This window comes from Onychostruthus taczanowskii, unplaced genomic scaffold (genome assembly GCF_017590055.1).
Source record: "Onychostruthus taczanowskii isolate IOZ18803 unplaced genomic scaffold, ASM1759005v1 scaffold61, whole genome shotgun sequence".
Lineage (NCBI taxonomy): Eukaryota > Metazoa > Chordata > Aves > Passeriformes > Passeridae > Onychostruthus > Onychostruthus taczanowskii.
This window is the reverse complement of record NW_024503790.1, coordinates 73,686-93,167: the sequence shown is the minus strand read 5'-3', so window position 1 is coordinate 93,167 and position 19,482 is coordinate 73,686. Positions and strand designations below refer to the sequence as shown.

The following is a 19,482-nucleotide window of genomic DNA, read 5'->3' as shown; positions in this document are numbered from 1 at the left end:
CACCCACTGCTCTGAGCCCCCCCAGGACTGGTGTCATTCCGCGGGACTTCCAGGGGCTGATGCTTCAAAGCCTGTGGAACACGAGCAGCTTTAAGGTGAATGAAGACACACCTGGTTCTGGGTGTAAGCGGTCAGGGTTGGCTTTGCTGCAGAAACAACTGTGTTAGCACCTTCCCCCAACACCACAATCCCTGGGAAAATGGGATTAAAGCTGTGTTTGGGCATGGGAGTGAGATTTCACAAGTGCTCTGGGTGTCGCTGGGACCTTTGCACCTCGCTCGCCCTTCCTGCACCCTGCTCTTCCAAAGGTGCCAAGTTTCCTCCAGTAAATAAACCTGAAAATGTCTCTTTTCTATACATTTTATTTTTTTCCTCCTTTTTTCCCCACCCCTGCCAAAACAAGCAGCCCATATGGGCAGGGTTGGGTGGGGATTTTTGCAGTTTCCATGGGGATTTGGCTCTGGAGATGCTGGGTGCTGGCTTCTGGGGTTTGGTTCAGTTTTTTTTTTTTTCCCTCTGATCCCTGTAACCGGAGCGTGGTGATGGCACCAGGCTCCCTTCCCGGCTCCGGCATCTCCCAGCCAAGGTCACCGGGGAGACCGTAGGCAGCCGCCGCCTGCGTTGGGCCATCTGTTAAATAATGTATGCAATAAACTCCTGCCCCGGGGCCAGCTTAATCCTTAAATCCTCCTTCAGAATACCATCTCCCGGCCGTGCGGGATGCCCGGCTCGGTCTCTTGGGCGCATCTTTCCCCACCATTCCTCGTGATCGCTCTCTCCTCGCCCCTCCATCCCGCATCCTCCCGTACGCGATCTCGCCGGGCTCTCCTGCTCCATTATTTATGTGCCGTGCATGAAAGATGCATATAAAAGGGCGGTTCATAATTTAGCAGAATCTCCTCTTCTTTCAGCCTCCCTTCCCCCTCTGGCTTCAGGCTTTCTCTGGATCATTACCGGCCTTTCCTGGGCATCCAGGTGTTTCTGGGGGCATCCCGGGCTGTGCTGTGCCCCATCCTCGGAGCACCCATAGACAGGTCTGGCTTTCGGCGTGGTTTAAGTGCTCAGAGGTCTTTTGATGTACGGAATAAAGTGGGAAATTGGGTTTGGAAGACCCATAGATCAGTTTTTTTATAAAAAAGGGGCTTTTTTTGGTGAACTCGATTACCCCAGTGCTGCATCCAGCCCATGGTTTTGTGTCTAACGAGCTCCCAAGCGCTGCATCCTTGGCATACGTGGGATGCTTTGCTCCTCTCGGCTGTGTCTGCTCTCCCAGAGCCCTGGGCTCGCCCACAGATGCTGACTAGGGCAAAACCCATTAGTGTGGGGAAAAAAACCCTCCCTTCTGGGGGCCATTTCATAGTTTGGAGGTGCAGCAACTCCCCTAGCACAGAAAATCCGGGGGCCAAAACTGTGTGTGCTGTGTCCAACCCACACAGCCACGACCTCGGGGCTGAACTCGCTGGGGAAAAATTGAAATAATTGGGGATTTTTCAAGGGAGCAATTTAACAAAACTCCTCATCATATCCTGGATGTGGGGGTTAAAAATGGAGCAATAAATAGCAAAGGTGGTGGGGACAGGAGCATTGTGCAGCCTTCACACCCCAGCTCCCTGTGCCAGCCCAAATTAATCCATCTCCCCCCAGGTCATCCTGTACAAATCCCGCTCAGCAACATCCTGCTTTTATTGCAATATATGATTTTCTTTGCAATAAAACCCCACCCCTGGACCTGTTTCCCACCCGTGATTATATTCTTGTTCCCTGGGCACAAAGGTTGCCTCGTGCCCTCGGTGGCGTGGGCAGAAGGGATAATGGCCTTTTTTAACACCTGGATTTGGGATTTGGGGGGAAGGGAGGCAATACTGGAAGGAAAATGCCCATTTTCCACAGCTTTTCCCATCAGTGAAGGGGAAGCCACCTTTTATACCCCATCCCCAACAGCCACTCTCAGGACCCAACGTTGAATTTTTCCATTAAATTTGTGCCCCTGAAGTGTTTTCCCATCAAACAAAAAAATCCCACAAATAAATATTAATTGCAATTAGTTATTCAGCACGAACAGGGGTCTGTTCTAGAGAGTGGGGAGGTTTTCCTTAGTTATTTTGGGATTATTTGGGGGGACAGGGACGGATGCTCATGCTGCTTGGCCCTGGCAGCCCACGGGAAAACACGGCAGATCCGCATTTATAATTTTTTTTCCATTTTGTTTCATTTTCCTTTTTATTCGGACATTGCAGAAATAGCCCTGTGTAGTGGATAAAAGTGCAACATACACAATATTTAAGAAAAAGAGGAAAGAAAAACCTGCCTTGAGGTCTGTCAGTCAATCGCAAACAGAAACAAGAACCAAGCCCGGGCACCAGAGGCGCTTTTTGTCCCCCCCCCCCTTTTTTTTCCCCTTTTGTTTTTATGCACGTCATGCAAAATAGTTAAAAAGAAAGATTAGAAAAGAGAAGTCAGAGAAAACCCCACGAGAGATCGACCGAGCCCTGGAAAGAGCAGAAAGCTCCGAGTGCTGCTCGTCTCGGGGAGGGAATCGCTGCCCTCCAGCATCTCCAAGTGTTTGGCACTCTTGTGATTACATTAAATAATTTCTTTTATATATATGTTTTAATACAGTCTATTAAAGAGAGGAAACTGCCACAATATAAGGGAAAAAAAAAAAAACAAACAACCAAGATCACCCACACTACAGACTGCATGGTAGTTAGAAAAGCTGAGCGACCCCCCCGCCCCCCCATACATATAAAATCTGTCCCTTTGCTCACAGCAACCAAGAAGTACAAGCTTTAAAAAATAAACCAGCAATTCTTCCTTCAGGCCTTTCCTTTATAAAAGTTTTGGTTTTCCCCCTCGAGAACCTTAAAACGTGACTAAAATTAAATATATATATATATATATCTATTTTATATAATTTCCCAACATCCAAAGACATCAACATAAAAAAAAGAAACTCATACAGAAGGGGATAGCGTGGTACATCCAAGTGCACGGATTCATTTTTGCAAGATTAAATCATGTAAACAAGGTGCCCGCTGGGAACAACCCTGGCCGGAGGGAGACTCCAGGGGCTGCTTCCCCCGCTCCCCCCATCTCCCGCTGCCCCCTTTCCTCTTACCCCCCGATCTAGCGCGGCACAAGGTTCATCAGCCCGAGAAAAGCGATCCCGAGGAATTCACAGCCGCGGCTTGACTCCTCCGTCCATCCCTCGGGGTGGGGGGTTTGAAGCAGGTGACTATTTTCCCGATTACATAGATATATTTTAATTTATTATCATTTTTGGATTCACGGCTGGGCTCTGGCTCGCTCGCCGCCCTCCCCTCCGCGCGTCTCCGGAGGGCAGGACGAGCGGCGCGGCCGCGGGACCGCAGGCGGGCGCGGACGGCGCTCCCGGCGCTCGGCGGTCGCTGCGGGCTGGGGGTTATTTTCTGCCGATCACCTGTGCCATTGTAAACCGACCCCACCCCGGGCCTCAGCCCAGCGTCCCCAGGGAGGCTTTAAACACCGGGAGGGGCCTTTTCGGAGAGGTTTTGCAGCACATCGTCGATTCTATCATCTTCAATAACCACTAGAAAGCAGAAAGAAACAGAAGCGCGATGAATTTTGCGCCGCCGTGCTCCCCCAGCCCAAGGTCACCCTGGGGGGGTTGGAGGGGTCCCACATCCCTGGTGTGGCTGCTGGCAAAGCCAAGCGGCCCCGACACGCCGCAGGGTACCTGGCACCGTGTCCCGTCCCCAGGGAGCGTCCCCAGTATCGCACGCCTCGGCACTGGCGCCCTGTCTCTGGGGACACTTGGCAAAGGACATGTGCCTAGGGAAGGTCCCCTCACCTTTGCGCCCTGCGGATGGTCCTCAGGGAATGTTCCCTGTCCCCGAGGAAGGTCCCTGCTGCCATATACCCGATGAAGTGCCCTGGGCACAACGTCCTGTCCCCAGGGAAGGTCCCGGCTACCCAACACCCCGGTGACAGTCCTTGGGACGTGATGCCTGACATCCTGCAGGGATCTGGTGCATCGTGCCCCATCCCCGGGGACGCTTCACGGTGCCCTGCATGCCCGAAAGGTGCTCGATGTCCCATCCCTGGGGAAGATCCACGGAACACGATGCCCAGCATCGCTCAGGGAGCCCGGTGCACCATACCCTGTCCCTGGGGACGGTCCCCAGTGCCCCGCATCCCTGGAGAACGTGATTCTCGGGATCGCGTTCACTCGGGACGCGATGCCCGACATCCTCAGGGAGCCCGGTCATCACGCCCCGTCCCTGAGGACGGTCCCCGGTGTCCCGCATCCCCGGGGAAGGTCCCCGGCACGCGATGCCCAACACCCCGCGGGATACCCGCTGCATCCCGCCGCATCCCTGGGGCCGTGTCCCGCATCCCGGGCAGCTCCCGGTGCGCCCCGGCCCCCCGGCACCCACCTCTCTTGCTGCGGCCGATCTGCCCCAGCTTGGGCGGCCGCTTGCCCTGCCCGCCGGCCAGGAGCCCGTCGCCGCCGCGGAGGCGAACGGGGAAGGGCAGCTGCCCCACGGCCGCGTCCCCCGCCAGCTGCCCCTCGCCGTAGGGCGGCCCCTCCGACATGGGGGCGGCGGGGGGGGACCCGCCGCCGCCGCCGCCCCCCGCGGGACCGGCTCGGCCCCCGGCACCGGCTGCGGCACCGCCCCGCGGGCTGATCCCGCGCCCCGGGGATCCCCGGGACTGCCCCGCCGCCTGCCCCGCAGCGTCCCCGCGGAGCGCGGAGCATCCTCAAGGAGCCCGGGCCTGCCCCGCAGCGTCCCCGCGGAGCGCGGAGCTGTCCCGGAGCGTCCTCGGGGCGTCCCACAGCATCTCCGGAGATCCCAGAGCTGCCTAGCAGACACGCTCTGCGGAGCCCGGAGCTGCCCCGCTTCATCCTCAGGATACCCCAGCCTGCCCCTCAGCATCCCTGGGGAGTCCAGAGCTGCCCTGCAAGGACCCTCGGAGAGCTTAGGTGGCCCCACAGCACTTTTGGGGAGCCCAGAGCTGCCCCACAGCTGCATGTGGGGAGCCTAGACTACTCCACAGACACGTTTAGGGAGTTCAGAGTGAGCCCCCCCAGCCACTCCTGGAAAGTCTGGAACTGACCCCTCCACACCCCTGCGCCAGTTCCCAGGAGCCCTGAGCACAGCCTCACGTGCCCTGCACAGCCATCTGGGGGCCTCTGGCACTTTGTGGGGGGCTGCAGCGGAGTGGGGGGGATTGGGTGTGCTTGGCTGTGGGTCCCCAGGACCTGTCCCTGCATGAGCCTTTCTTGGGGCACTGCAGGAGGACTTCCCAGTCACTGTGAGCTTTCCATGGGGTTTTCTATGCAGAGTCATCACAACAGCATGGGTCATTGGGGTTATTGCCTGGCAAAGTGAGCGATGGGAAGGTTGGGGATAACATTTTGGGAGAGACCACAGCTATCTTGGGGTGTTCAGGCATCTGTGGTGCATCTCCACAAGTGCAGTGGAGCAGGAGGACAGTAGCAACAGCAGCAAGGAACCTGTTTGTGCAAGGCTGAGTTACAAGATTTCTCTGGAATCGGGAGCCTGGCTCATTTTGGGGCTGAGCACAACGGAAGGACACCTGGTGGTGCCAGGGCTGGGGTGGAGCAGCCCCCTATCCCGGGGCTGCTCCCGTCTCCAAAGCCCTCGTTTGCTGAAATCCTCATCCCCCAGAGCCCCTCTCCCCTGCACTCCCACCCGCCCCCGAGCTGTCAGCTCCTTACATAAGGTTGCGGCTACGCCCGAGATATCACAGGCAAAGCTTGGAAACAGGAGGCGAGGGCTAATGGGGAAGCACAGTCCCCCCAAGGTGTATTTTTAGGCTTTGCCTGATGCTCCATTCCTGGGCAAAACACCGAGGCTCGAGGCTGTGTCCTGCACTGGTCAGAGGGGGATTGACCTCCCAGCTGTGCCTAGTGAGGGGATGAGGCTTTTTGCGGGGGTTGTTCCTCTGGAGAGGAGGGACATCTCTTCCAGCAGATGGGAATCTGCCGTTTCATTCTGTCTTCTGGGTTTTGGGGCTGCAGTGTGGCTTTTTGAGCTGTGTTCCAGCTATTCCCTCTGGGATTCTGTTCCGCGGGCTGCCTCGCCCTGCAGGCAGCCACCGCCATCTACAGCTGGTGGGACGCGGCCCTTTCCCGGCACTGGAATAACCGGGGACCTGCTCCTCCTCAAAATCCAGCCGTGGATTTGTGCCTCACAGCCAGAACGGCTTTCGGACACTGCCCAGCTGCAGTCATTTCACTGTAAATTCAGGGGGTTTTAAATGCCAGTCGATGGGAATGTTTCTTTTTAAATGTGCCTGGGGGACGTGGCTGGCTCTGCCCGGAGCAGGGCTGCCCAGGGGCTGCCTCAGTCCTGGGTTTTCAATTGCTCCTACTTGAGCGACTCCATCTCTCTGGGTGCCTCCCAGTGAACCCCGGCCAGCCCCGGGTCGGCAAACGGCGGGGGGGCAGCCCCGAAGTGACCGACAGCGGGGGAACACTCTCTGGTGCCCCGAGGGTACTGAGGGCAGCTGGGCTAGTCACCTTTGCATCAGAAGAGACAAAGGAGACATCTGGTAGAGGGTAAAAGGCCGACTGAGTAAGGGACCAGTCCAAGGTTTATTCGGAGCTCCCCAGAGAGCCCCACTCCTCAGGGGTGCGCCGTGCTCAGAGTGAGACAAAGGAATCTCAAGGTTACATTTAAAGGGGGGGAGGAAACCGAGGGTAGATGAATTTGCTGACCAATAAAGACCCTCCAGGGATGCAGCCTCAGGGGATGGACATTTGGGATAGCGTATAACATCATCCTTGGAGGGCTGACCCCTGGCTTCGGGCTAATCACTCGACGGCTTTGACCGAAAGATCTAGATAGAAGGGATGGGATGCTGAGTGACTGACAGAGAGCCAGGGCGGGGATTTGGGGGATGATCTCAACACAGGAGAATGGTTACACAGGTAGAGGAAGGGGGTACAAAAAGGGGTACCTCATCTGGGGAGAATAATGGGATACAAAATCAGAACTATTACAAAGTATTACAAAGTGTAAAAGCACACTACAACACTTGAGGCTCCCTCATTCCCCAGGAATTGTCCTCTAATTGTCCTCCCCAGCAAATGTTATCTGCAGCAGCACTCTGGGTCCATTAACCCTCTTGGGTGCATATGAGATTTATGGCAAAATAGGAGTGGCAGGGAAGGGAATTTTCCTTTTTTGTGTCAGTTTGGGGGGTTTGGCACCACCTGTGTCATGAGGGGACAGCAATGACTGTCATGTCCAGTGCAGCGGGGACAGGTTTCCCCCCTCAGCCAACCTCCATCATGGCTTGGGATGATCCAGGCTCACTGTGTCCACCTCAGGGAGGACAAACCTCACTACTCTCCTGGAATAATCTGACACAGACACACTTTTCATCCTATTTTATTACTTCACACCTCGATTGCTATCCCAAGCCAAGCCAAGCACAGCCATCAGCCATTAGCCACATCCCCATCCTCACACCCTGGTGTGACAAAGCCATTTTGGGGGGATCACAGAGTGACCTGTGTTCACACCCCCTGGTACAAGCTCTCCGACAGCCCCTCCTGCTCCATTAGGCCTTGCAGGCCTCTGGCAGCCTCACAGGAATTCTGCAGCCTCCCAGAAGCCTTAATACATTTTATTTTTGTTTTCCCCATGTTTTTATCAGATGGGTAAGGGCTGCAGGCTCTGTAACCATGACACAAACCCTGCAAGTCCAAACCTTAACAGAAGAGCTTCAAGCTGCATCTCCCCCTGAGCACCTCACCCTTTGCAAAGAATAATCTCTCTCAAAAACACCTCCGGAGCATAGCGTGAGCCCTGAGCAGCTGCAGAGTCACCTTTTCAGACTCTGCTCTGCCCCCCAGTGAAGCACCCGCTCCCTCAAGCTCCCTCCCCTTCCCCAAAACCCACCACCCAAGCAGCGAGGCAACAAAACCCCTTTGCCAGTGGCAGCTTTAAATCCAAAGTCTCCCCCCCAAGAACCACAAAAAATTAACTGTTGTACAAGGGAACCACTCTGCTGATGCTCTGCCTGCAAATTGGGCACTTTTTGGGGCTGGGAAGAGCCTGGTAGCACTCGTGGCAGGAGCAGACGTGGCCACACTCCAGGAAAACACAGGATTTGGTGCTGCTCAAGCAGACCACGCAGGCGTTTTTGAGAACCTCCCCCCCCTCAGCGTTGGTCAGGCGCTCCTGGGCCTGCCGGAACTCCTCCTGCATCTGCCGGAGGTGCTGCCTCTCCCGGTGGTGCCGGTACTGCTTCCGCAGGAGGAAGAACAGCACGGCACAAGTGGCAAAGCCAAAAATCACCGTCAGGATTTTCCAAAACCGCACACCGGACTCTTGTTTCTGCAGCAAGGACTCGAAATCCAGGGAGCTCAGGTAGTAGGGCATGCCCTGCTTCGGGGGCTGCAGCTTGATGGTGGCGTTGTCCAGGACCAGCTCTCCCACCCCGGTCAGAGCCGTGCCCACCTTCAGCATCTGCTCCGTCTCCTGGATGCCCTTGGGACGCTCCCCGCTGATGTAGTGGCCGATGACGTCGGTGAAGGACTGGACAGAGGGGTGGAATTTTTCATACACCGTCTCCAGGCTGAGCTCGGCAGCGTCCAGAGGCTTCATCACCCGGACGGTGACGCCGGCGCCGCCCTCGGCAGGGACCAGGTCAAAGGAGGTGGTGTTGGTTCTCTGGTGGATGATCTTCTCGTAGTCGTTCCTGGGGAGGGAGAAGAGGGGAAGTGAACTGACTGCCCCCGATGGGAAACACAGCCTGGGATGGCCTGCTGGTTTTGGGAACGACAGATGGGACATGCCCTGAGTGGAGCTTCTTTGATGGGGGTCTCTGGAGAGCACCTTTCCCTCATGGCACTGTCCAGGGGTGCACAAGGCCACTCCACCCTCAGCTCAGTGCTCCACAAGTAGTGGGGGCTTCTCCCATCCCCACCTACTTCCTCCTCACTTGCCTGTGGCATTCCCAGCTGTCACAAACCATCCCATGAGGAGAAGCACTACGTGTCACACATCCCAATTTCCCAAGTGTTACCAATTGCTTATCAAACAGCATCACTAGGCTCTGTTCAGCAGTTCTGGGACCCTCCTCGGGTGCCCTGGGTGTGGGGATCACCCAAATCCAATTAATTTCTATTCTGCAAGTGGGTTTTTTTGGAAAGGCCATCCTCTGGTGGGGTAACAAGGTGGGGCTGGTCAGTGTTCAGCCTGTATTGGGTTACTCGACGTGCTCTTCTCCTCCAGCCCCTCTGGAAAATCCTAAAATCAGCCAAACCCCCCGTTATGGCAGCTGTCACTGTGGGGGCTACTTTGGGACCCAGCTGAGGCACTTGGTCACTCTGGCCATGCCTGAGGCCATTTCAAGGTGTCAGACCCCCCAAGGGCACCACAGGAGTTTGAGGGTACCAGGCACATACCAGAGGTGGGTGGTTCTGTTCCACACCATCTTGTGCTCCTGCAGGGTCAGCCTCTGAACCACCCCCTTGCAGTTCTCCACAAACTGACTGCTCAGGGTGTCCTTCACCGAGCGCACCACACCTGCAACGGGAACCCAAGCTGAGGGCTCAGGAACAGACCCTGGGCAAGGGCTGGGACTGGCAGCACCATGGGGAATGGCTTCCATGGGCTGCTGGAAAGAAATCCTTTCCTTTCTGTGAGGGTGAGGAGGCCCTGGCACAGGTTGCCCAGAGCAGCTGTGGCTGCCCCTGGATCCCTGAAAGTGCCCAAGGCCAGGTTGGATGGAGCTTGGAGCAGCCTGGGACAGTGGAAGGTGTCCCTGCCACGGCAGGGGGAGGAACTGGATGAGCTTTAAGGTCTCTTTCAAACAAAACCATTCTAGAATTCTAAGATGGGGGCAAAAGGGCTAAGAGCCTGTGTTTTCTGCTGTCAGGAGTCTGTGGCTGCTTGGTGGGGGGGAAAATGACCTGATGGGCACAGGAGGAAGAGCTGGGGATGAAATCTCCAGGTGAGGAGCAGCTGTGGGGCAGGATGTGCCCCCCAGCCCCATTTGAGGCACCACTTTGGGGCCTGTTTGAAAGAAATAAGGGTTTGTCTTTACAAAGAAACTGTGGTTCTGCTGGTAGATAAAACTACATACTGAGAGATAAAAGAAACAATGGGAAGAACCATAAATTCCACAGGAATTCCACTGACTGACACAAGGAAAAGGAAAGGGGGGTGAGGTTGTACATTAGAAGGGGGTCTTAGGTATCAGGTGTTTCAGGAAGTCTGCATCTCTCAAGTGCCTCAGCCAATAGGGAAAGAGAGAGGGAAATGCAGCCAGGAAGTGAGACTAAAAAGGAGCTTGTGTCTTCTAATAATTTGAGAGAACCCATGGGAAATGCCCATGACCTCTCCCTTGATTCGAATAAAGTTGTAGGACTCCTCTGTCTCCTTTCTGGACATAAAACTCTGGTGTTTGCACACGACCCTACCTTCTATGACTGCATAGGGCACGCAGCGTCCGGGCGCCTCCAGCAGCACGGCCCGCAGGTCCCCGTCCAGCCGGACCTTCCTGGCGCCCTGCGGGAGCAAACAGAGGCCGCGGCTCAGCCGGCGCGAGCAGGCCGCGGCTCGGGGGCCGGGCACATGCATTCCCCCGTCGCACCCCTCACACCCACCTCGAGCCCGCGGGCCACGCGAGCCTTCTGCCGGTAGATGGAGTAGACCAGGGCGGTGATGGCGGAGCTGGCGACCAAGAGCACGGCCTGTGCGGCCGAGGGCCGCCCGCCGCCCTCCATGGCCACCAGGCCCGCCGTTACCACGGCAACCGCCCGGCGCCTGGTGATGACGTCACGAGCGGCGGTCTGGCCGCCGCAGCGCCGCCATCGAGACGCGGGGTCCGCCAAGGCCGGGCGGGGCGGCTCCGCACAGCCCTGTTGGGGTGCGGGGGTAACGCAAACTCTGTGGGTACCCCCCCACAGAGGTGCCGGGTCAGATCCCGGCCCCACGGAACTTTAGGGGGATAAACCCCATCTTTGGGAGTTTGGGGGGCGGGACAGGTGGCAGCCTCCCCACACCTTTACCCCCAGCTCCACCCTGGGGTCTTGGCGAGGACATCAAACCCCAGCTTCACCAGTATCTGCGGGGGATTATCCCAAATCCCAGCCATCCCTTAGGATCTTGGCAGCTGGCCCCAAATTCTAATGCCTTTGGGTTTGTGGGGGGAGCATCCCCGTACGCCCTCTACCACCTTGGGGGTGGCAGGGCAACCCAAATCTCACCTTCTGCTAAGTTTGGGGGGGCAGTGGTCAGAGCAAAGCCTGTCCCACCGTGGCTGGGAGGGGATATCTATCCAAATCGCAGCCCTACAGCATCTCGGGGAAGGGCTCACAACCCCGCTGGGCTGTGGGGCAGCAGCACCACGTGGCCCCCTCTGCGGGGGCTCAGCCTCAGGACGCAGCCCCCAGCCCCACTTTGCAGAGTCCCCTCTCCTGCCCCACTACGGGCTATGGCAGGGTGGCAGGTCCCTTCTGGGGGGGGTCACAAACCTCCCCCACCCCCCCAACTCCTTACCATCACTTATTCTGGGAAAGCGGCAAAAGGGGAAGAAAAAAATAGCACTTTTTCATAAATTATTGATCTTCAGGCCCTTGGTGCTAATTTGGAGTGGCGGGGGGGGGTTGGTGCAGGGAAGTTCTGCTCTCCAGCGGGGTCCAAGGGGCCAAACCCCCATCACTGCTCCCCCGATGTGGGCGGCACAGCCGCCCCCCAGCTCTATATTTAAAAAATCAAGTTGCCATGACTACGTGGAGCAGCTCTCCCCCGCCCCCGGTGCCGCAGGAAAGCACCATGGACCCCGCAGCCCCCCCTCCCTGGATTGCCTTTTGAGGGATAAAAGCAATATAAACCCCCCAAACTGCCTCAGAGCCGAGCTTAACTCTGTCATCCACCAAGGCCTGGGCGAGACACAGGCGCCGTCACACCGCAGAAAACACACATTCATTTTATTATTATGGCCGCTGAGGAGGAGGCATGAGAGCAGGTTCATGTGCAGGGCCGGGGGGTCCCCTGGGGTGCAAACCCACCCCCACCATGGGTCTTCCTGCAAACAGAGCCGCTGTCTTGTCCGGATTGATCCCCGAGGAGGGTCCAGCACGGGCTCGGGGCGCAGGGCGGGCACCTCGTGCCCCGCGGCCGCCGGCGCTCAGCACACGGCGGCCCGGGGCCCGCGCAGGCTGCACCCCCTCATGTCGCTGGCCAGCCGCAGCACGGCCGCTCGCCCGGCGTCCCCCAAGGGCGTCCCGGCGCCGAAGGCCTCCTCCTCCTCCTCCTCCAGGATGGAGCTGAGCCGAGGGGCGCAGCGGGCCCGCTCGGCCGGCGGGCGGTAGGGACACTTGGCGTTGAGCAGCCTGCGGAGCGGCACCAAGGGCACGATGGCGTCGCCCAGGAGCTGCTGCTGGACGTGGCGGAAATCGCTCTGTCTCTTGAGGCGCTTGAACTCGTTGAAGGCGGAGGCCGAGGTCTGGTAGAGGAGCAGGGCCATGGCGCGCGCCTTGTCGGCCTTGGAGACCAGCACGGCGTGGCAGCGCAGCACCACCGCCTTGTTCTTCACCTGGTGCCGGTACACCCAGGCGAACACCTTGGGGTGCCGGCGGTCGGCGGCGCAGTAGGTGATGCGGTGCAGCAGGTACGCGTGGCCCGGCCGGCGGGCCCCCTTCTCGCAGGGCGTCATGCGGATGCCATGCGGGCCCAGCGTCAGCGTCATCTTGGCCCCGCCGGCGCCTGCCTCGCTCTTGGCCCAGATCTTGCCCACCGCCTCTTCGGTGCAGCCCTCGCCCTTGGCGTGCAGGGTGACGGCGTTGCCCAGGTACCTCACCGTGTACGTCGGGTCCTCCTTGTTCAGCTCCACTTTCTGGCGCTTCCCGCGGAAGACGCTGCCCAGGCGCTCCAGCGGGCACTCGGGCAGCAGGTCCGGGCAGGAGCGGAGGAAGCCGGCCAGCAGCGCCGCGTAGCTCAGCCCCGGCCCCAGGCTCTTGCCTTTGCACTTACGTTCATTTTCCACCAGCACGAACTTGCTCCGGCGCCAGGGCAGCATCTCGGCTCCGCTCCGCTAACGCCGGCCTCGCTCGCAAGCAGCGGGACCACCCCCCCAAGCCCCGAAGCCGGTTTGGGGGGTGTCCCCGCACCCCCCGCGCAGGGGGTGTCGTCCCCTACCCCGGCAGCGGGACGCGGCCCCGTGTCCGATCCGGCTGCCCACGGAGGATGCGGAGCCGAGGAGCCGCCGCGTTCCGGGTGCCGCCTGCGCCTGATGCTGCGGGAGCGGCGGCGGCTGCGGGGACGCGGCTCTCCGTGGGCTGCTCCACCTCCCCGAGCACGCGGGGAGCCGCCGGTGAGCGGCCCCCGCCGGCGAACGGCCCCCGCCGGTGAACGGCCCCCGCCGGCTCCGTGCGCGCCCGCTCCGTGCCCCGGCAGGCAGAGGAAGCCGGGGGGAATGAAGCCCCCCACCCCCTGCAGCAGCCGGACCCCCAGCGCCGAAACCCACCGGCGTCTGGGGAAATTCCATCTCCCACCCGGGTGGAGGGATGATTTTGGGAGGATCAGATGATGGCTTCTGACACTGGAGCGACAAAAAGGTGGGGGGTTTCCCCCCAAATCAGTATGTTGCACAAGGGTGTGTGTCGGGATTTGCAGATCCTGCGGGTTTGCTGGCATTTTTTCCTCCAAACCTCCCATTTGCTCCTGTTATTTCCAAGCCTGTCAGACCTCCTTGCTGCTTCCCTCCTTTTGGGCTGAGCTGGCTTTTAACCTGTTGCTTTTATCTCTGGCCAAGGCCCTAGGACAGCTTCTCTCCAGGAGAAATGGAATGTTATTTCCCCATGGCGCAGCTCGAGGGGAATTTTTGGGGAGCACTGCAAGGTTTCAGCCCTGCAGTGGAGTCTGAGGCTGCTCAGGATTCAGTGCTTTTGGCTCAAACCCTGATTTCCACCTTTTCTGGTTTTTCTGTGGGGTTTTTTTTTTTTGTTTAACCATCTGGATGTAAAGCAGGGAGACCTCTGGGCTTGGGGATGCTCTGTTTGCCTTGGGATTAAAAAATGGGGAGGAGAAAGGGGTAGAATAACACCATGTCCCCCCACTTTTAGTCTGCTTGGAGAAGAAAATCAGAGTGGGGTGTTGCAGGGAACGGGAAGCCATTTCCCAGCAGCTTCCCAGATTTTCTGCAGTTTGAGTGAAGCAAATACAACCTTAAAATAGCAGCCTCACAGGCAGACAGCACCAGCCCCACTCTCTCACTGCCGCGGCCTCGACAGCCTTGTAAGATTTTGCAGCCAAAATAATAAAAAATGCATGAAATTGTCTGTTTTTCAGCTTTTCTGATGCAAACATGGGCTGTATGGTTTGCTCCCAGTGCAAGGATGATTTTGGGGAGATCGCAATTAGGGAATTAGTGCTGATGAGGGAGATCCCTACCCATGCTAACCTCTGTCTTTCGTAATTTCTAGTCTTGCTCTCACTGACTCATCGACTTGCTTGGTGTTCATATTGAGAGGGCAGGTGTGAACCCACCCTGAAAGCTTCTTTATTTACAAATCCCACATTATTAGGGTCGGGGGGGGCTGTGGTGTCCCTCTACACTGGTTTGATCCCACAGTGCCACCCATAAGTTGCCCTAGGACTGGTTTTCCTTTTTCTCACAGATTTTGGGGGGCAAGGGAGACTCTGCACCACATTGTATATAGGGGAAAACAACCTGGATTTACACTTGAAAGCTGAGAGAAGGAGATGTGGGCTGGTTCAGGGCTGCCAGTCCCTCCTCTCACTCACTGCCCTGGCAAGTAGAGAACTGTCATCAGTGGGTTCAGAGTGAACAAGCACCCTGGCAGCGTGTGGGAGGTGGGTTTCCTGGTTATCCCGTGGACAATACAGATCTCAGCATCCCAGCTGTGGTTTCTTGGGCTACCTGTGGTGGTCTCACTGTCCCATACTCTGTTTCAGCTCCGGGAGTTTCAGCCCCATCAGAAGCCACTCCCAGTTTGGATGTTGCTTCCCAGCCTGTTGTGGCTCCTCAGCAGTGACCCAGCAGCAAGATTTGATGGCAAAACCAGCAGGTAAGGTCAAAATCCTCCCAAAATCCAACAAACTGGACAAACATCCCAGTGATAAATCCCTCGGGGCTGTGACAACTGTCCTTGCAGCTAGAAAATGGGGCAGGAAACTCCTTGGGCAAGGGGAAAAATGAGAAATCTTTAATTAAAAAGCAATTTGATGATCACCTGGGAGCCCTTCACCTTGTGTGGGCTGATTTCTGTGGAAGTACCAGCCAAACTGAATTTGGGCTCCAGCATGAGAGCATCTGAAATTGGGCTTTTGACCACCTGTGTCTTCAGCCACTTTCCTCTGCTGCCTGTAGTTAGAAGACCTGGGAAAATATTATTTTGTATGATGTTTTTTTTTTTAATGCTTTCAATCTTTTTTATTTATTTATTTTGATCTCACTGATCAGAAGCTGTTGTTCCTTCCCCCCAGGAACGATTTAAGGACATTTTCCTGTGGAGCCACAGAACCAGTTTTGAACTGAGGAGGAAAAAACCCCCGGGATGGTGGCAGAAAAATGTTCTGCTGGGACAGAGAAAGGAGGAAGTAAACTATGAAAACAGGCGAAATTGGAAAAAATGAGGCAGCAGGCAGGGAGAGGATGTGGGAATCCCTGAACACGGTGCTTTGGGGGCCAGGACTGCCCCTGAGGATGCTTCCCAGAGTTCAGCTGCGTGCCGGGGCGTTATCCCGGCGTCCCGGCCAGCCTATTTTCCAGGCGAGGAAATATTTAACCGCGGCGTCAGCGGGCAGGGCAGGCAGCTGCAGGAATGGAGAGAAGCGGGCAGCACTCATTCCCTGCTGTCCCCCCGGGCCAGCCTCAGGGTGACCATCTCCAGCTCCTGCTGCGCCGCAGCCGGGAGGCCAAAAACTGCGCCTATTGCCCCTACAGCCGGTTCCCGGTGGGAGCTGCACTGCTCACCGCCGGCGGGGAGATCTTCTCGGGTAAGATGGGGATCTGAGACCTGCCCCGGGGATTTTGAGGAGCCCCCAGCAAGCCTTGGGTCATGTGTGAGGGTGTAGCGGGGTCATCCCGGGGTGCTGGTGTTGTGTGTCCTCCCCCCGCTGTCTCTTGGCAGCTGCCATCCCGGACCGAGCCAAAGATCACAGCGGATGGGAAAATAAATAGAGGAAGCAGGGAAAATGGCTTTTCTTTGTCAATTCCCTGAGAAGAAAGGAGGTGGTGGGGTTTGGGGTGGCTGATGCCGGGGTTGTCCCTGCAGGGTGCAACGTGGAGAACGCCTGCTACAGCCTGGGGATGTGCGCCGAGCGTGGTGCCATCCAAAAAGCCATCTCTGAGGGGCACACCAGCTTCAAGGCCATGGCCATCGCCAGGTGAGGGTGCTCCGAGAGCTGGAATGGTGGGGAACCAGCAAGAGAACCCCCACTGCTCCTCAGGGACAGCTTCTTTTGCAGCAGCCCCATTGTTTGGGGAGGGAAATAAAGTTTTTGCATGCTGTTTTTGGAGGAATTGGGGGGAAAATCTGTTGTGGCTCTGTATTTATTGGGGCATGAAGGTCTTCTGCAGGTGTTCTCCCCTCCTCTGACCTCAGGACTGACCTCTGTGCCATTCTCCTTTGGCAGTGACATGGGGGACCACTTCATCACACCCTGTGGCGCCTGCAGACAAGTGATGAGAGAGGTGACAACTTGTGTGGGGCTCCGTGGCTCATTCCCTGATCCCAGACACCATCCCCTGACCTCAGGCATCTCCCCCTAAAACACCTGGACGTACCAAGGAGGGTGCAACCCCGCCATGCTCAGCCCCAGGGCTGGCTCCAGGCTCCTCAGATTTCATTATCTCCTGGCAAAGGGGTATTGCAGCCCTGGGTGGGTGTTCGCTGGGAATTCATTAGCTCGCCTTCCAGGTGCAGGGATTTGCCCTTGAGTCCTTGCTCTGGCAAGCCTGAAAATGGGGATTTTCCTGCAAAAGCTGATCTTTCCAAGATCCTGTCCGGCTTTCCTCTGCGGGAATCCCAGCACCCACACCCTGTTTTGGGGTTGTTAATATTTAATGGGTCGTGGGGCTCTGCTCAAGGGTCAGATTCAGCGGTTCAGAGGCACTGGGGCTCATGCTGGTGGGGTAAAAACACAGGATCCTAGCCCAAAATATCCTCTGAAGGAGGTAATGCTGATAAGCCAACCCAAAATACATGTAATAGAGGGGGACGCTCCCTGTGAACCTGAAAAAAAAAGGGGTATATGAGTAATTTGGGGAAGGAATGCAGGTTCTTCCCTTCTTCTCCCTCATCAGGCTCTTCTTTCTCCTCCTCCAGTTTGGCACAGACTGGGATGTCTACCTGACCAAAGCAGATGGCACCTACATTGTCAAGAGGCTGGAGGAGCTGCTGCCACTCTCCTTTGGCCCCGAGGACCTGAAGAAGGTCTGAGCAGCGTGGCCACCATCAGCATTTGCCCTTAGGCACAGGGGACATTGGTTTTCCCCAATTTTCTCAGCCTGTAAGCAACTTTTTGGGAGCAACACAGTGGGAAATCTGTTTATACTGTTAAGTTGCCTGTTCCTCTGTCTCATCTTCTAATTCAGTGTTGATTCGCAGACTCCAGCTCCACCTTGCCCCAAGGAAATGGCAAAATCAAATAATAGAAATTTCCTGTTATTAGTAAAAAAAGCGTCCAGACATCCCTGTAGGCAAGGGAGGACATGGGTTTGATGCAGAACTCAAACAGGCTTTGGTACAGAAACCACGCCTGAATAATGCAAAATCATTGCTTGGGAAAGTGCTGGATCCTTCAGCTCTAAAAAGAAGTGAAAGCAAGAGGGAAAAGGTCCACCAGCCCCAGAAGCAGTTAGTGCGCCAATCCAGATTAGGTGAATTGCTGGAACAGGGTGGTTATTGCACTGACCGTGTCCTTTGCTCCTTTCTTCCCAGCTTGTTTTCCTAGTTTTTATTCTGTTTGGGGTGAAGAAGAGGACAAGGAGGTTTTGGGGTGTTCTGGAGGGTTTTGTGCCTCCAGGGTAATGCATTTCTTGATTGTATATTGATTTATAATACAATGATAAATGAATTCATTACATTTCCCAACCTGCACTGGGTTGAGCATTTCTGCCATGACTAAGTGAAATAAAAACAGTTTTGGTTTATCTCCTGCAGTTGTAGCAAGTAATGAAACACAGGGGGTGGGGTGCTGGGGCTGTCCTGCAGCCCAGGCAGGGCCGGGGGTGCTGGCTGTGCCCTGGGAACCTCATGAGGTTCAGCAAAGCTGAGTGCAGGGTGCTGCCCCTCAGTATCCGTACTGGCTGGGGGATGGAGAACACTCCTGCTGGGAAGGGCTTGGAGACGCTGGTGGATGAGAGGCTGGATGTGCCTGGGCTGTGGGGCTGATCTCACAGCAGGGGAGGGATTCTGGCACAGGGTGCTCACAGAAGCTATGGCTGCCCCTGGATCTCTGGAAGTGTCCAAGGCCAGGTTGGATGGGGCTTGGAGCAAGCTGGGATAGTGGAAGGTGTCCCTGCCCATGGCAAGAGTGGGACTGGGTGAGCTTTGAGGTCCCCTCGAGCCCAAATCAGTCTGTGATTTTGTGATTTGACGATTCCACACACTGGGTTGTGCCCTGGCTGTTTCCAGGGCAGTGCCGTGCTCCATGCCAAGCCACTCCCAGCTGTGGCATCCATGCCCTGCATTGCACAAGGCTTTACCTTGGTTGCACCCTGCTCTGTGCCCTGTGCCCTGCTCCATGACCCATTCCATGCCCTGCCTGATGCCCCACTCCTTCTCCCCTTCCATATCCTGCTTCATGCCTTGCTACATGTCCCCTCACATGCCCTGTTCAGTACCCACTCCACACCTGCTCCATGTCTTGCACTGTGCCCTGTTCCATGTCCCACTCCCATGCCCTGCTCCCTGCCCATCTCCGTGCCCCATTCCCTGCCCATTTCCACACTTCGCTCCATGCCCCATTCCCTGCCCCACTCTGTGCCCCATTCGCATCCCCACTCCATGCCCCATTCCATGCCCATTTCCATGCTCCATTCCATGCCCATTCCCTGCCCCACTCCATGCCCCACTCCACGCCCATTCCATGCCCCACTCCATGCCCATTCCCTGCCCCACTCCATGTCCATTCCATGCCCATTCCCTGCCCCACTCCATGCCCATTCCCTGCCCATTCCCTGCCCATTCCATGCCCATTCTCTGCCCCACTCCATGCCCATTCCCTGCCCCACTCCTTGTCCCTCTCCCTCCCCGTTCCCTGCCGTCGCCGTCCCGTGCCGGGGGCGTGGCTTCGCGCCCCCGTGGGCGTGTTTCCGGGCGCGGCCTGTCGCCATTGGCCCGCTCTGGGCCGCGCCCCTCGCCCTGACGCGTCGGCCATGGCGGTGCGGCTGCTGCTGGCCCGGGCCCTGCGGCTCCTCCCGCGGTGCCGTCCGCCCTGCGCACCCCGCGCCCCCCGCCCTGACCCCCGCCCCGGGCCCGGGCCCGGG

General features: G+C 57.2%; 4 protein-coding genes across 4 annotated transcripts; 1 reads left to right on the top strand and 3 right to left on the bottom strand.

Annotated features, from left to right (window-relative positions):
• Window positions 1-2,399: 2,399 nt before the first annotated feature.
• Window positions 2,400-4,720, bottom strand: CAMK2N1 (calcium/calmodulin dependent protein kinase II inhibitor 1). Its single transcript, XM_041419751.1, has 2 exons — window positions 4,416-4,720; window positions 2,400-3,568 (listed from the first exon to the last, which is right to left on the bottom strand). The coding sequence occupies exons 1-2, from the start codon at window positions 4,573-4,575 to the stop codon at window positions 3,498-3,500; spliced, it is 231 nt and encodes a 76-aa protein (XP_041275685.1). The 5' UTR covers window positions 4,576-4,720; the 3' UTR covers window positions 2,400-3,497.
• Window positions 4,721-7,384: 2,664 nt separating this feature from the next.
• Window positions 7,385-10,772, bottom strand: MUL1 (mitochondrial E3 ubiquitin protein ligase 1). Its single transcript, XM_041419750.1, has 4 exons — window positions 10,628-10,772; window positions 10,442-10,529; window positions 9,425-9,545; window positions 7,385-8,715 (listed from the first exon to the last, which is right to left on the bottom strand). The coding sequence occupies exons 1-4, from the start codon at window positions 10,745-10,747 to the stop codon at window positions 7,995-7,997; spliced, it is 1,050 nt and encodes a 349-aa protein (XP_041275684.1). The 5' UTR covers window positions 10,748-10,772; the 3' UTR covers window positions 7,385-7,994.
• Window positions 10,773-12,153: 1,381 nt separating this feature from the next.
• On the bottom strand, window positions 12,154-13,044 carry FAM43B (family with sequence similarity 43 member B). The gene has a single exon (XM_041419695.1). It carries the CDS (start codon window positions 13,042-13,044, stop codon window positions 12,154-12,156), a length of 891 nt encoding a protein of 296 aa, XP_041275629.1.
• A 2,649-nt stretch (window positions 13,045-15,693) lies between these two features.
• On the top strand, window positions 15,694-17,657 carry CDA (cytidine deaminase). The gene is given in 6 exon segments (XM_041419696.1): window positions 15,694-15,736; window positions 15,739-15,801; window positions 15,804-15,986; window positions 16,265-16,376; window positions 16,626-16,683; window positions 17,318-17,657. Coding segments are annotated over 6 exon segments (573 nt in total). The 3' UTR covers window positions 17,432-17,657.
• Window positions 17,658-19,482: the final 1,825 nt, after the last annotated feature.

Coding starts and splice junctions, on each gene's coding strand:
- FAM43B (XM_041419695.1), bottom strand. CDS start 13,044: ATGCTGCCCTGGCGCCGGAGCAAGTTCGTGCTGGTGGAAAATGAACGT.
- MUL1 (XM_041419750.1), bottom strand. CDS start 10,747: ATGGAGGGCGGCGGGCGGCCCTCGGCCGCACAGGCCGTGCTCTTGGTC. Junction 10,530..10,627: donor GCGTGGCCCGCGGGCTCGAG/GTGGGTGTGAGG, acceptor TTGCTCCCGCAG/GGCGCCAGGAAGGTCCGGCT. Junction 9,546..10,441: donor GCCCTATGCAGTCATAGAAG/GTAGGGTCGTGT, acceptor TTCCCGTTGCAG/GTGTGGTGCGCTCGGTGAAG.
- CAMK2N1 (XM_041419751.1), bottom strand. CDS start 4,575: ATGTCGGAGGGGCCGCCCTACGGCGAGGGGCAGCTGGCGGGGGACGCG. Junction 3,569..4,415: donor GATCGGCCGCAGCAAGAGAG/GTGGGTGCCGGG, acceptor TCTGCTTTCTAG/TGGTTATTGAAGATGATAGA.